The sequence below is a fragment of the Diuraphis noxia genome, unplaced genomic scaffold, assembly GCF_037042655.1.
Source record: "Diuraphis noxia isolate RWA-SAM2 unplaced genomic scaffold, SU_Dnox_SAM2 contig0001, whole genome shotgun sequence".
In the NCBI taxonomy this organism is placed as follows: Eukaryota; Metazoa; Arthropoda; class Insecta; order Hemiptera; family Aphididae; genus Diuraphis; species Diuraphis noxia.
The window spans coordinates 350,589-362,607 of record NW_028301711.1 but is presented as its reverse complement, the minus strand read 5'-3'; the positions used below and the strand labels follow the sequence as shown (position 1 = coordinate 362,607).

Below are 12,019 nucleotides of genomic sequence, written 5' to 3'. Positions count from 1 at the left end.
AGGATCTTTCCTCTGAGTGGCGGTTCTGCGGGTAGCTCGCGTCAATCTCTGCAGTGCAGTGCGGACAGGCTGGGCTTAACGTCTTATCCCTAGTCCAGAGATAATTTTGGAAACAGCCATGACCGCTGAGGGCCTGTGAACCTAACCTAACCTTTTTTTTTTTTTTTTTATACGGTATCGCAACACGGGAGGGAAAAGCTTGGAGCAATACTTCCTCCCGTGCACATCTTTTATTAAATATAATAGCATTACAACGTTGTTGGTTCGTTAGAGGGACATGCCCCTCCGACTCGCCGATACAATTTTTTACAATAGTCAGGGGTTTTCCCTCGAAAGTAGCCTTCGGCCAACAGTACTTCCTTATCTACCTATCTGTCGTTCCCTCTCTGCGTCCTCTTTCTTTTTCATGACATCTTCAGCAAACTCCTGCACAGCAATCCAGTTTTCCTTCTTGGTCACTAGCGACTCCGTTTCGACCTGTCCTATTGACTTCCATGGACTAGCCTGCTTCGGTGATCCAGTTGGAGACGGCCTCGATTGCTTCGTTTGCTCTATTTCCAAGCTCCCAGACTGACCCTCCATCCGCTACTACCAGGGTGTCGTCCGCGAAACATATTGTAGTCGTGCCTGGCGGCAGCTGCACGCGTAGTAGTCCGTCGAACATTATGTTCCACATTAGTAGGCCCAGGACGGATCCCAGAGATACTCCGCTCGTCACCTCCCTAGAGATCACGCCAGATGATGGTGTCTGGCATGTTATGCGCCTGTCCCTAAGGTACGACTCTATCATCCTGAGGAGATAGGGCGGAGTCCTTAGGGTGACCACAGCGTCGAGGATTCTTGACCAACTAGCGCTATTAAATGCATTTCTAATGTCTAGACTTACTGCCACGCTATATCTTCGCTATAACTGTCGGTTACTAGAGGGTATTACGATGTTTTCTAATCTCCTTATCGCGTCTTCTGTGGACATCCCTTTTCGGAACCCGTACTGGCTGTTCGAAATGCCCTCAACTCTATCCACGTGCACCTGTAGCCTGCTAGCAAGGAGTGCCTCCAACATCTTCCCTACGTCATTGAGCAGGCAGAGGGGCCTGTATGACGATGGTACTCCTTCCGGCTTGTTCCCTTTGCGCAGCAGCACTAGGCGACCGCGCTTCCACAACGCTGGAAACGTGCCTGTTCTGAGGCTTTGATTAAATATTCCCGTTAGTAGCTGCGGGCGGATGTCGTGCACAGCGCCCCATACCTTGCTCGGGATTTTGTCCGGACCCGGTGCCTTATTTCTTCCTCTAAACTTTCCCACAATGGCTGTGACTTCTTCCACGCTGAAGTCCTCGACCTCAACCTCTGTTGCGTGGCTCTCGTTGATCGTAGGAAGGTGCTGGGGGAAGAGTCTGTCGATTACTCCGTCAAGGGTATTCGGTTCCAATCTGTTCAAAGCTGGAGGCCCCTGCAGCTTCCTCATGACAATTTTATATAGCTTTCCCCAAGGATCGTCCTCCACCAACTTAGTTAGGTCAGCCCAGCATTTTTCCTTACTCCTTCTTATTGCATTGTTCAGATTTTTCCGCGCCCCTTTAAGTTCCGCGTGTTCCTCCGCGGCCTCTCCTCTTACCAGCTGACGAGCTCGGGTTAGCGCTCTTCTGCAACGGACGCATACGCTTCTGGCTAACGCGATCTCGGCATTCCACCACGGGACTGGTATCCTCTTCTGCGACGCTTGAGGCTTTGCCTTGAAGGCGAACTCGCAGGCTAACGTGATTTCTCTCTCGAGCTCCGTCGCGGCTGCTTCTGGTTCCATGTCAGTGTTATCGCCAACTGCCGTCCACTCCGCTAACATTAGTCCGGCCGATAGCAAGTCCGGATCGATGTCTGTGACAATCCAGCCCCGATCGTTACTTTCTCCATGGTCAGGGTGATGTAAGCTGCTCCCAAGTTGGAATTCAATGTAACCTAACCTAACCATCACTCTTCTCGCAAGCGTTTCTGAGGCGAACGTGACGTCTACGACTGATCCAGCGCCCCTTCCTACGAATGTCGGATCGCTGCCTGTGTTAACGACGTCCAGGCGAAGTGTGTCGACGAGGTGAGAGAGTTCCTCTCCCCTGGCGTTTGTTGTTGTGTCCATCCATGCCGCTGATCTTGCGTTAAAATCTCCCGCTAATATTATGTGTCCATCTGTCAGGCGCACACTCTGCTTCAGTTTATCAAGCAACGCTCGGAAGTTTGCTATCGGTGAGTTTGGGGAGGCGTAACAGCTGTACACCGTTACCCCGTTCACCTTCGCAGCTATGGAGCCATCTTCCTGCTCGAACTCACTCACCGTAAAAGTGTCGTTTATTACGCCTAGAGCCGCTCGTCCTGATCGGTCCAGGCTCCAGCGCGTGTTGCCAAGAATCGATCTCACATAAGGCTCGCTGATTATGGCGACGTCGGTTTTTTTCTCAACCATTGCCTGGCACAGGAGGTCTTGGGCGGCCCGGCAGTGGTTGAGGTTTGTCTGCAGAAAGCGCATCATTGGAGGTTTCCCTCCGAGGCCGCTCTCAGCCCTGTGACACTATCGCCGTTTTCAGTGGGCAATCCACTGGCCAGGGGTCTGGCAGGGCAGTCCTTGATGAGGTGGCCTCCTTGCCTACACCGAAAGCATAGCCTCTCAGCTTCTGTTGCTTTGCAGTCTGCCTTAAAGTGACCTGATTTCTGACACCTGTGACATGTGGGTTTTTTACGCTCCAGTAGTTTCACGCGGCACAGGCTCCAGCCAATCTTGACCCGGCCTGCTGCCGCCATTTTGCTAGCAGTCTCCATTGGGATGTCGATTATTGCCACCTTGCCTCCTCCTATGTTTTCACGAATCCTCACTGTTACTCCTGCTAAGCTGGGGTCCGACGCTCTTATCTGCTCCTCCACCTCACTATCATCCATCCAGTCTGGGACGTTGGTTATTAGCACTGGGGTTGTCCTAATGGGTCTGCCGATCTTCGTGATGTTGCCCACAGCGCTTTGCAGCCTCCCTGATAGTTTATCGGTTTCTTCCTTGTTCTTAACTTGCAGGAGAATACCACCTGTCCTGGTCCAGCGAACCGCTCCGATCTCCACTCCAATATCAGTGAGTTAGACACTGGACACAACAGTCCTCATGATTGATGCGTAGGTCTCTCCCTCCGCGGGCTCTTATCTGCTCCTCCACCTCACTATCATCCATCCAGTCTGGGACGTTGGTTATTAGCACTGGGGTTGTCCTAATGGGTCTGCCGATCTTCGCGATGTTGCCCACAGCGCTTTGCAGCCTCCCTGATAGTTTATCGGCTTCTTCCTTGTTCTTAACTTGCAGGAGAATACCACCTGTCCTGGTCCAGCGAACCGCTCCGATCTCCACTCCAATATCAGTGAGTTTGACACTGGACACAACAGTCCTCATGATTGATGCGTAGGTCTCTCCCTCCGCGGGCTCCGATATGGTGACTGCTTCGGTCCTGGGGGTTCGCCTTCGCACCAGAGCTTCGGCGCCCGCGTCACATGTCCGACGGCTTCGGTTAGCAGGCTGGCCCGTGGTTAACCCATTGGCATTCTCTAACCCCTTCGTTTCCTTTCTCCTCTCATCGTTAGATCTTGCGCGCTTCCCTCTTTTGCCCACTTCCGTCCATGCTGTCTCAGTTAGCGGTGTCCCACTGGTAGATGGCTGGTTTGTCTTCTTCGGCTGTCTTGGTGCTACCTGTTCCTCGTGCTCTTTTTCCTGTGGCTTCGGAGTCGGAGAGCTGTGTTGCCATTCCTTCTGGCAGAGCATAAATGCCATAATCTTGTCCAGCTTGCTGTCTTGCTGGTCCAGTCTGTCTTTGATCCATTCCGTCTCGGGAGTTTTGGTTGACTTATTCAAGCTGGACGTTAGGTCCGTCTGGGTAGTCGCACAAGAAGTGGTCGTGGGCGTTTGCGTGCCGGTCCTTCCCGAAGAGACTATCTCGCGGGCTTTGATGTCCGTGACCTTTTTCAGCTGTTTCATCAGCATAGATGTTTTTGCTAGCGTCTCCTTCAGCTCCTTGTGAACGTTTCTGTTATTGTTGGCGAAGTTTGTCATGCTGGTGACATAGCCCTGCACCATGTTCAGTAGCTCCTCTTCTCCGAGTACAGCAATATTTATCGTCTTGGTCTTAGTCTGGGAGGCTTGTTGGGTTGATTCTTCAGCACTAGTAGCAGGAAGGATAACGGGGGCCTGGATGGCCACCCCCGTATCCCTGCAGTCGTTGGATGACGACCCCCGGGAGCCCGCTTGCTCACTCCCGACTGCCGGCATATGGGGGTCCGAATCCCCTGATGCGGTAACAATATTTCTGTTGTTAGCGTTCATATTGGGTTTTTAGAGTGATTTCCTTCACTTGCATTTTACCTACTGCCAGGGGATTTTAATTCAGTGTTGCCTTCACCTATGTCCGTTTGCAGGCGCTTGCAGGTGGACAAGACCTGCCCGACCAGTTAAGGTCAGGCTCTGTGTTTTGGTCTAATTTAGACCGGGATCGCTTTGTAAGACTCAGTTAAGAGCCCGCAAGCCTCCCCGCCACGTCAAGGCGGATCCCGTGGGGAGGAACCAAACCTAACCTAACCTTTGTTTTTTTATTTTTTTTTGTTATTTTTTTTTACATGTGTTACCGGGACATAGGGTGGTACCAACCTTTCAGTTATTTCACCCCTATGTCCCATCGTTTATTCAAAAATAACAATACTAAATCTATGGGTTTTTACAGCACGATGGGGGGGGGGGTACATAATATAGAGGCCCCTACTCCTCTTTTGGTTGCCTTTGGCTTACACAGAAAACAGTTTACTTAACTAGGTTAATTTATGTCTTTTTTCTTCGCCTCTTTGAATTTTCTGCACGCTTGGTTGCCTGGGTAGTGGTTTGTCTCGTACCCGGATTCCTCGCAGAGTAGGCATCTTGGTGGAGTTTTGCAATCCTGCGCCTTGTGATTTTCTTGGCCACATGTCATGCACTGGGCCTTCCGGTCGGTTCCTCTACATGTAGCTCTGTAGTGACCGATGTTGTGGCATCTGTAGCATCTTGCAATCTGCGTTTTCAGCTTCACTCGGCATCGCACAAGTCCTACAATTAGGCGGCCTAAGTTTTGTAGTATGAGGGAAGCATTCTGATTACCTTCACCGAATCTGGTGTAGTACTCGTGGTGTTAACGACCGCCTGTGTAACCTCTTCTATCGTTGTTTCTGATTCCAGGTCTCATACTTCTATTATTTCGGTCTTGGGTGAGTGCTTCACCACTGCGTCAGCTCCTAACGTATGAATGACCGCCTTCTTTAGCCTAGCTGCTGCTTCTTCTTGTTTGGGGCCCTTGTCTATCTGAATGATGAGGTCTCCTGACTTCGCTTTCTTTATACCTTTAATGTTAACGTTTAGCGTGTTTACGTTTATGGTTGTCTTCAGCTTCTTTGCAACTTCGGCGTAGGTTGTTGCCCCGGAAGGGCAAACGACTACAGCTTCGTTGTTGGTCTTCTTGTAGGGATTTTGAGTTCGGTATCTTCTTTCGTTATGTCCTGTGTCCTCTGTCGTGACTTGTCTGTGGCGGATGCCTTCGCCCTTCATCATCGCTTTCTTCTTTTTCCCCTCCCGAAGTGGTTCTCGCTCTGCTTGCCGGTTGCTCGGGTGCGCCTTCTTTTGATCATTGGTATAACGTCTAGCCGTGGAGCTGCCGCTCCTCGGGACCAGTGCTGATGTCTCTGGCTCGGTGTTGGTCGCCTTATTCATTTTTTCCACGATTGGTGGGATTGGCTGTATGCTCGCTTCCAGCAGAGAGGAAGAGAGGTCCATTATCCTGTCGCCAGCTTTGTCCACGTAAGGCTTGAGAACTTAGCTTTTATCAAGCGCTTGCATCAACTTCCCTTTCAGCTCGGTTCACCATGTTTTCATCTCTTTGTGGAGATTTTTGGTGGTGGTGGAGAACGAATGCATTTTGTGGTGGAGGACGACATGTAATTCGAACACCCAATTGCTAAGATCTTCATCCTCTATTTCTTCCCCTTTAGTTGAATCTTCGTAATCTTCATGTCCTTGTTTCCGGTTTCCAGTGTTTGTTGCCTGATGGACGGCCGCCCCCCCCCCCCGAATCCGTGGAGGCCTGAGACAGGGGTACTGCTTCTTTTGCTTACGTTTTGGTCCATCGTTTTGGTTTGGAGTGTCCTTCTCGTTGGTTTACTGTGTCCTTCAGGGTCCGTTTGCTAGTGGCAGCAGGTGGATTACCGTACCTGCCACCCTCAACCAGTTAAGGTCAAGAGCTTACGGTAGGTGAGCCACCCCACCACGTCAAGGTGGGTCCCGTCGGGGGGACCTAACCTAACCTAACCTTTTTTTTTATTTTTTTTTTTTTGTTTTTGAACCACGGCGCTACAGGGGGGGCACTTCACCCGTGGAGGGTCGTCCTTCCCCCTGCATCCGTATCATTTATTAGATGACAAAACAATGTACATCAATATACATACAAAATAGCATTATCGTAAAAAACGTTATAACATTTAAGAGCTTCGCTCCACAAAAAAAGAGAGGGCTCTATCCCTCTAGTTTCCGCCTTCGGCGCACATTTAATGAAACTTAAACGATTTACTTTAGTTCACATTTCTGTTGCGTTGTCGCACACGTTCTTCATCCTCCCTTGTTGACTGCACGCGTTTCACAAAAGTGCTGACAGCTTCCCAGTTACTCGGCTTCTTCAGCATACATCCTATAATGCTGACCAGATTCAGTTCCTCTTCCAGCTCTACCTCTAATGCTCTTCTTTCCCACCACCACCTGTCACAGTTGAAAAACACGTGCTCCGCATCGTCGATCGCCTCCTGGCAGTCCACACAAGAAGTGACATCCAATTTCCCGATCCTGTTTAAGTACTCTACAAAACATCCGTGGTTGGACAGTAACTGCGACATGTGAAAATCTACAACTCCATGCTTCCTGCTTATCCATGCGTTTATATTCTTTATCATTCTCCAAGCCCATCTTCCATTCTTTTCGTTATCCCACTCCACCTGCCATTTGCGCAGCACCTCACTGTGGATCTCCATAGACACTCGGCTTGGGTCTGGTTCGTGCTTCCGGATGTATCTCTGCTCCCTCTCCCATGCTAAGAGGTGAACCGGTATTAGACCCGCGATCACCATCACCGCTGCCGTAGATATCGTGCGATAGGATCTCGCTATCCTAACTGCCATCGTCCTCTGAGGCCTCCCAATGGTTTCGACATTCCGGCTGAACACTAGAGCTTTAGCCCATATTGGCAAGGCGTACAACAGTTTGCTCGCCACAACTGTAGACAGTAGCTTCCTCTTCTTCTGCCCAGAGCCTCCGATATTGGGCATCAGCCTTGATAACGCCGATGCGGTGGCCTGTGCCTTTGCTGCCGCTGTCTCCACGTGTGCTTTGAATCCAAGCACTTTGTGGAGTTCTACACCCAAGTAAATGATGCTGTCTTTGATTTCGATGCGATTTCCTGCGATCGAGAGCTCCGGCATGCTGTATCCCCTTTTCGTGGTCAATATCACGGCCTCGGTTTTCCGTATTGACCAGGCCAGCGCTCGTCATCCACTCAGCCACCCTGTTCAGCGCCTCGTTCGTTGCCGTCTCCAGTAACCATGTCGTATGACCAGTTGACACCAACGCCACATCGTCTGCGAAAGCCACCAGCTCCGTTGATGACATACCGCTCACGTTTCCTCCCGTGTCCACGTCCAGCAGCCCGTCATACATGAGGTTCCACAAGAGCGGCCCCAGCACAGAACCCTGTGGAACTCCACAGGTTGTGGGTCTCGAGCTTCCTTCATATATGACTGCCCTGTTGCTCAGATAACTTTGTACAATGCTGACAAGATAGGGTGGCAATCCCTTATCTTGCATGGATTTGACAATCTTTGGCCATTTTGCTGAATTAAACGCGTTAGCCACGTCCAAGGCTACCACTGCGCACAGTTTCCTTCTGTATAGGGTTCTGATTCCAACTTTGTCCACTACACCAGTGACGCGTTTGATTGCGTCCACCGTCGACCGCCCCTTCCTAAATCCGTATTGGCGATCGTTTAGATCACCATGTTCTTCGAGCCACTTTTCCATCCGAGTCTTAATGATTCTCTCAAAAAACTTTCCCACCGTATTAAGGAGGCATATCGGCCGGTACGAAGATGGATCGTCCAGGGGTTTGTCCCCTTTCCTCAGGAGGACCAGCTTCGCCACCTTCCAAGATTGAGGAAAAACACCGTCTTTGAGGCATGTGTTGTAGATGTTTCTCAGGACCTCCGGTCTATTTATGGTAATTTCCTTAACTACCAGGTCAGGGACGCCATCCGGTCCCGGCGCTTTCCCACGTGGAATTCTGTGAACTAGCTCTCCAACTTCAGCACAAGTTACCTCTGGAAATGCATGGTTCTCCATCATTCGAGGCCATACCACTACATCCTCCCTCGGGAAGAGGGCGTCGACTATAGTGTCCACTCTGCCTGGCGTTAAGAGTCCCGGGATTGGCCTTCTGCCTAACAGTTTCTTTGTTACCAACTTATATGGGAGGCCCCATGGATCGGTTTCTACCTGTCTGCACAGGTCATTCCAGCTTGCCTTCTTGCTCGTCCTGATCGCCGACTTCAGCTCCTTCCTTGCTCTTCTGAAGTCTTGCTTCCTTTGTTCCTGTTCTTCGGCCGGCCGGAGGCGCCCCCTCTTATATTCACGTCTTGCTTTATGACATTTGCCCCGAAGTTTGGCTATGTCTTGCGTCCACCAATAAGCAGGCTTCTTGCCTCCTCTGTATCTTCCCTTGGGCATACAACTGTCACATGCATCTTTAAGGTACTCGTCCAACTGACTCGCGTCAAACTGCGTTGCAGCTTGGATGACGGAGCGTCAGGTTTTGCTCTTCTTGTAGCCTTTTTGCCTTGGACCCCCGTGAATTCACCCTCATCATCTACAGGTGTTATTTTGGCCACAGCTTGGGTGCTCGATTGCTGATTTTTATTCCTCCTGGGCTTCTTCTGTGTTTCAGTCATTTGGGCAACCGGTGGATTTGACACCCCGTGAATGCTTGAGCACGTGATCTCCCACCAGCAAGGTGTATCCGTTCCGACATTTTTTTGGGTCGTTTTGTGCTCCGAATGTGGAACAGCTGGATCGTCTGTTAGAGTTCCAGCGTCCGGCTGTTGTGCCTTAAATGTCTGGGTTCCTGGTTAGGTCTAGTTTAGTCTATTAGTTGTACCTTTTTCGTAGTCGGTTTGGTAGCCGTTGCTCGTGGTTGCAATTCGTACAGCACAACGTTTAAGGCTCTGTTCACTTTGTCTCTCTTCTCTTTGGCTTCACTAATGACTTCCAGCAGGCCCTTGATGGCTGAAGAAACGACTTGACTGTGTGTCTTGACGGAAGTGACTTCCATATGAGCAGCCTAACCTAACCTAACCTTTTTTTTTTTTTTTTTTTCGTGGTATCGAGAACCGGAGCAGGTACCGCGTAGCATTGCTTCCACTCCAGCCTCCATCGTTTATTGCCATAAAAAACAGTTTAATACAACAATATCCTTACATTATGACACTAAATTTGCACCCTCTACCTGGAAGACTTTCCTCGGCGATTGCCGGTATGTATTTGTCTATCAGGGAGCTTGCTCGGGGAGCTTACAACAAAAAACAATAACTATAAGCTACAGTACAACGATAAAAGGCATAATGAACAGCAGTTTGTTAGGATTGGTCCCAGCTTAATGGACGTTGGCTGGACCTAACCACCTTCGCGACCCGGCTCGATAGCCCGCCAGTCTGGCTGCCCGTTCTTACACCTTGTCTTCGCAACCCGGCCGTAGCCCGCCGGTTTGTCACCTCGTCCTTCAACAGCTTGTCTGGCACGCTCTTCCTCCTCCTTCGAAGTCATTATCCGCTCCACCATCCTATAGAAGAGCCGAAAGTTCTCTTCGGCGTCAACCAACACCCTCAGTCTTTCTTCGTTGTCCGCGGGGAGGCTAACGAACTCCGGGCCACTTAGCACATCAGGAAGGTCGGCTACGCTTGGGCGGCGACCCAGCCGATCCTCGAGCTCGGTTCGTAGGGCCCCGAAGTAGGGACACTCTAATAAAGTGTGCTCGACGTCGTCCCGCTCGTGGCCACAGTGCTTGCACTCTGGGGAAACAGCGCACCCCATGCGGTGCAGGTAACTCTGGAAGCACCCGTGCCCCGTCAGAGCTTGCGTCATGTGGTATGACAGGGGCACATTGGGTACCGTTCTACCGATCCATCTGCTGACGTTTGGGATTACGGTGCGCGTCCACGACGCTTTCGTCGTCGCTGCCCATCTCGCCTGCCAGAGTCCGATTGTCGCGATTTTTTCTTCCCTCTTGACTGTATTCTTCGTCAGGAGGGGTGCTCCCGGTTCTCTTTCCTGGGTCAAACGAAACATTATTCTCCGCCTCTCCAGACCAAGGAGATCGGCTGGTGGCATGCATGCAAGCAGTAGCACCGCCTCGTCCGAGACTGTACGGTTTGCACGGATAACTCTCAGGGCGGCGGACCGCTGGGGACGTACGAGGTTTGTTATGGACCGAGCCGAGGCGGTGACCCGGCCTATCCACGCGGGAGCGGCGTATAGCAGCTGGCTTTCAACAACGGACGCCAGCAATCTCCTCTTCCACTGCCCCGGCCCGTTGACGTTCGGCATCAGTCTGGCTAACGCAATGGACGACCGGGCAGCCTTCTTCGCGACTAGGTCGACGTGTGTGGCGAACGTGAGCCTTTGATCCAAGATCACGCCGAGGAACCTCAGGCTTTTGGCCAGCATGATCTGATGGTAACCTAACCTAACCTAACCTAACCTTTTTTTTGTATGTGAAATCACGGCGCTACAAGGGGGCACTTCACCCGTGTCGGGCCGTCCTTCCCCCTGCATCCGTATCGTTTATTTCTTTATAACAAATAATTACTTTTAGGACTGAGCTTCGCTCTACAATGCTAAGAGGACTCTATCGCTCTAACTTCCGCTTTCAGCGCACAATAAAAATTAGCTTAACTAACAATTATTCGCTCTTCAGCTTGTCTTTCTCGTTCTTCAGTTTCTCTCGCCGATTGGATGTTTCTCGTGAATTCCATCACCGCGTCCCACTTCATTCTATTTTGCAACATGCAACTAACCAGCGTCTCCGGTTGTAGATCGTTGTTAAGCACCACTTCCAGTGCTCGCCACTCTCTCCACCACCTGCCACACCGGAACAACACGTGTTCCGCATCGTCGACAAGTTCCCCACAATCGAGACAAGACTGTTCGTCGATTTTCCTGAATCTTTTTAGGTAGAACCTGAAGCATCCATGTCCTGACAGGAATTTTGACATGTGGAAATCTACGGTCCCATGTTTCCGTTCCGTCCAGGCTTTTAGGTCTGCAATTAGCCTCCTGGTCCATCTGCCTTTTTCAGTCGTATCCCATTCCTTCTGCCATTTCCTCATTGTGGTCTCACGTACTTCTTTGCCCACCGCTGCTTCGTCCTTCTCTCCTCTGCGAATGTACCGTTCTTGTCTCTCCGATGCCAATAGATGTGCCGGAATGATAGTCGCTATGACCATTGCTGCTGCCATAGAGACTGTCCTGTATGACATTGCAGCTCGAAGTGCCAGAACTCTCTGGGGCCTCAGGATTATGTCGACGTTCCTCTGGTGCTTGAGAGCGCTCGCCCATATAGGTGACCCATACAGGAGTTTACTCTCGACCACCGTGGCAAGTAACCTCCTCTTCTTTGATCCAGCGCCGCCTAGGTTAGGCATTAACCTTGATAAAGCTAGGTTCGTAGTCTGCACCATCCTCGCTGCCGCCTGCAAGTGTGCTTTACACCCTAACACTCTGTGAAGTTCCAGACCTAGGTAAATGATCTGGTCCTTTATTTCCACTCGTTCTCCTCGTAGTACTAGGTTTGGTCTGTCGTAGCCCCTCTTGGTGGTCAGCATGACCGCTTCCGTCTTAGCCGCTGAAAGGGTGAGGCTTGCTCTTTCCATCCATTCCGCCACCTTCTCC

At 50.9% G+C, this 12,019-nt stretch overlaps 1 protein-coding gene across 1 annotated transcript; it reads right to left on the bottom strand.

The window, feature by feature from the left end:
- Positions 1-6,606: 6,606 nt before the first annotated feature.
- Positions 6,607-7,206, bottom strand: LOC149059111 (uncharacterized). The gene has a single exon (XM_089222640.1). It carries the CDS (start codon positions 7,204-7,206, stop codon positions 6,607-6,609), a length of 600 nt encoding a protein of 199 aa, XP_089078766.1.
- Positions 7,207-12,019: the final 4,813 nt, after the last annotated feature.

Coding starts and splice junctions, on each gene's coding strand:
- LOC149059111 (XM_089222640.1), bottom strand. CDS start 7,206: ATGGCAGTTAGGATAGCGAGATCCTATCGCACGATATCTACGGCAGCG.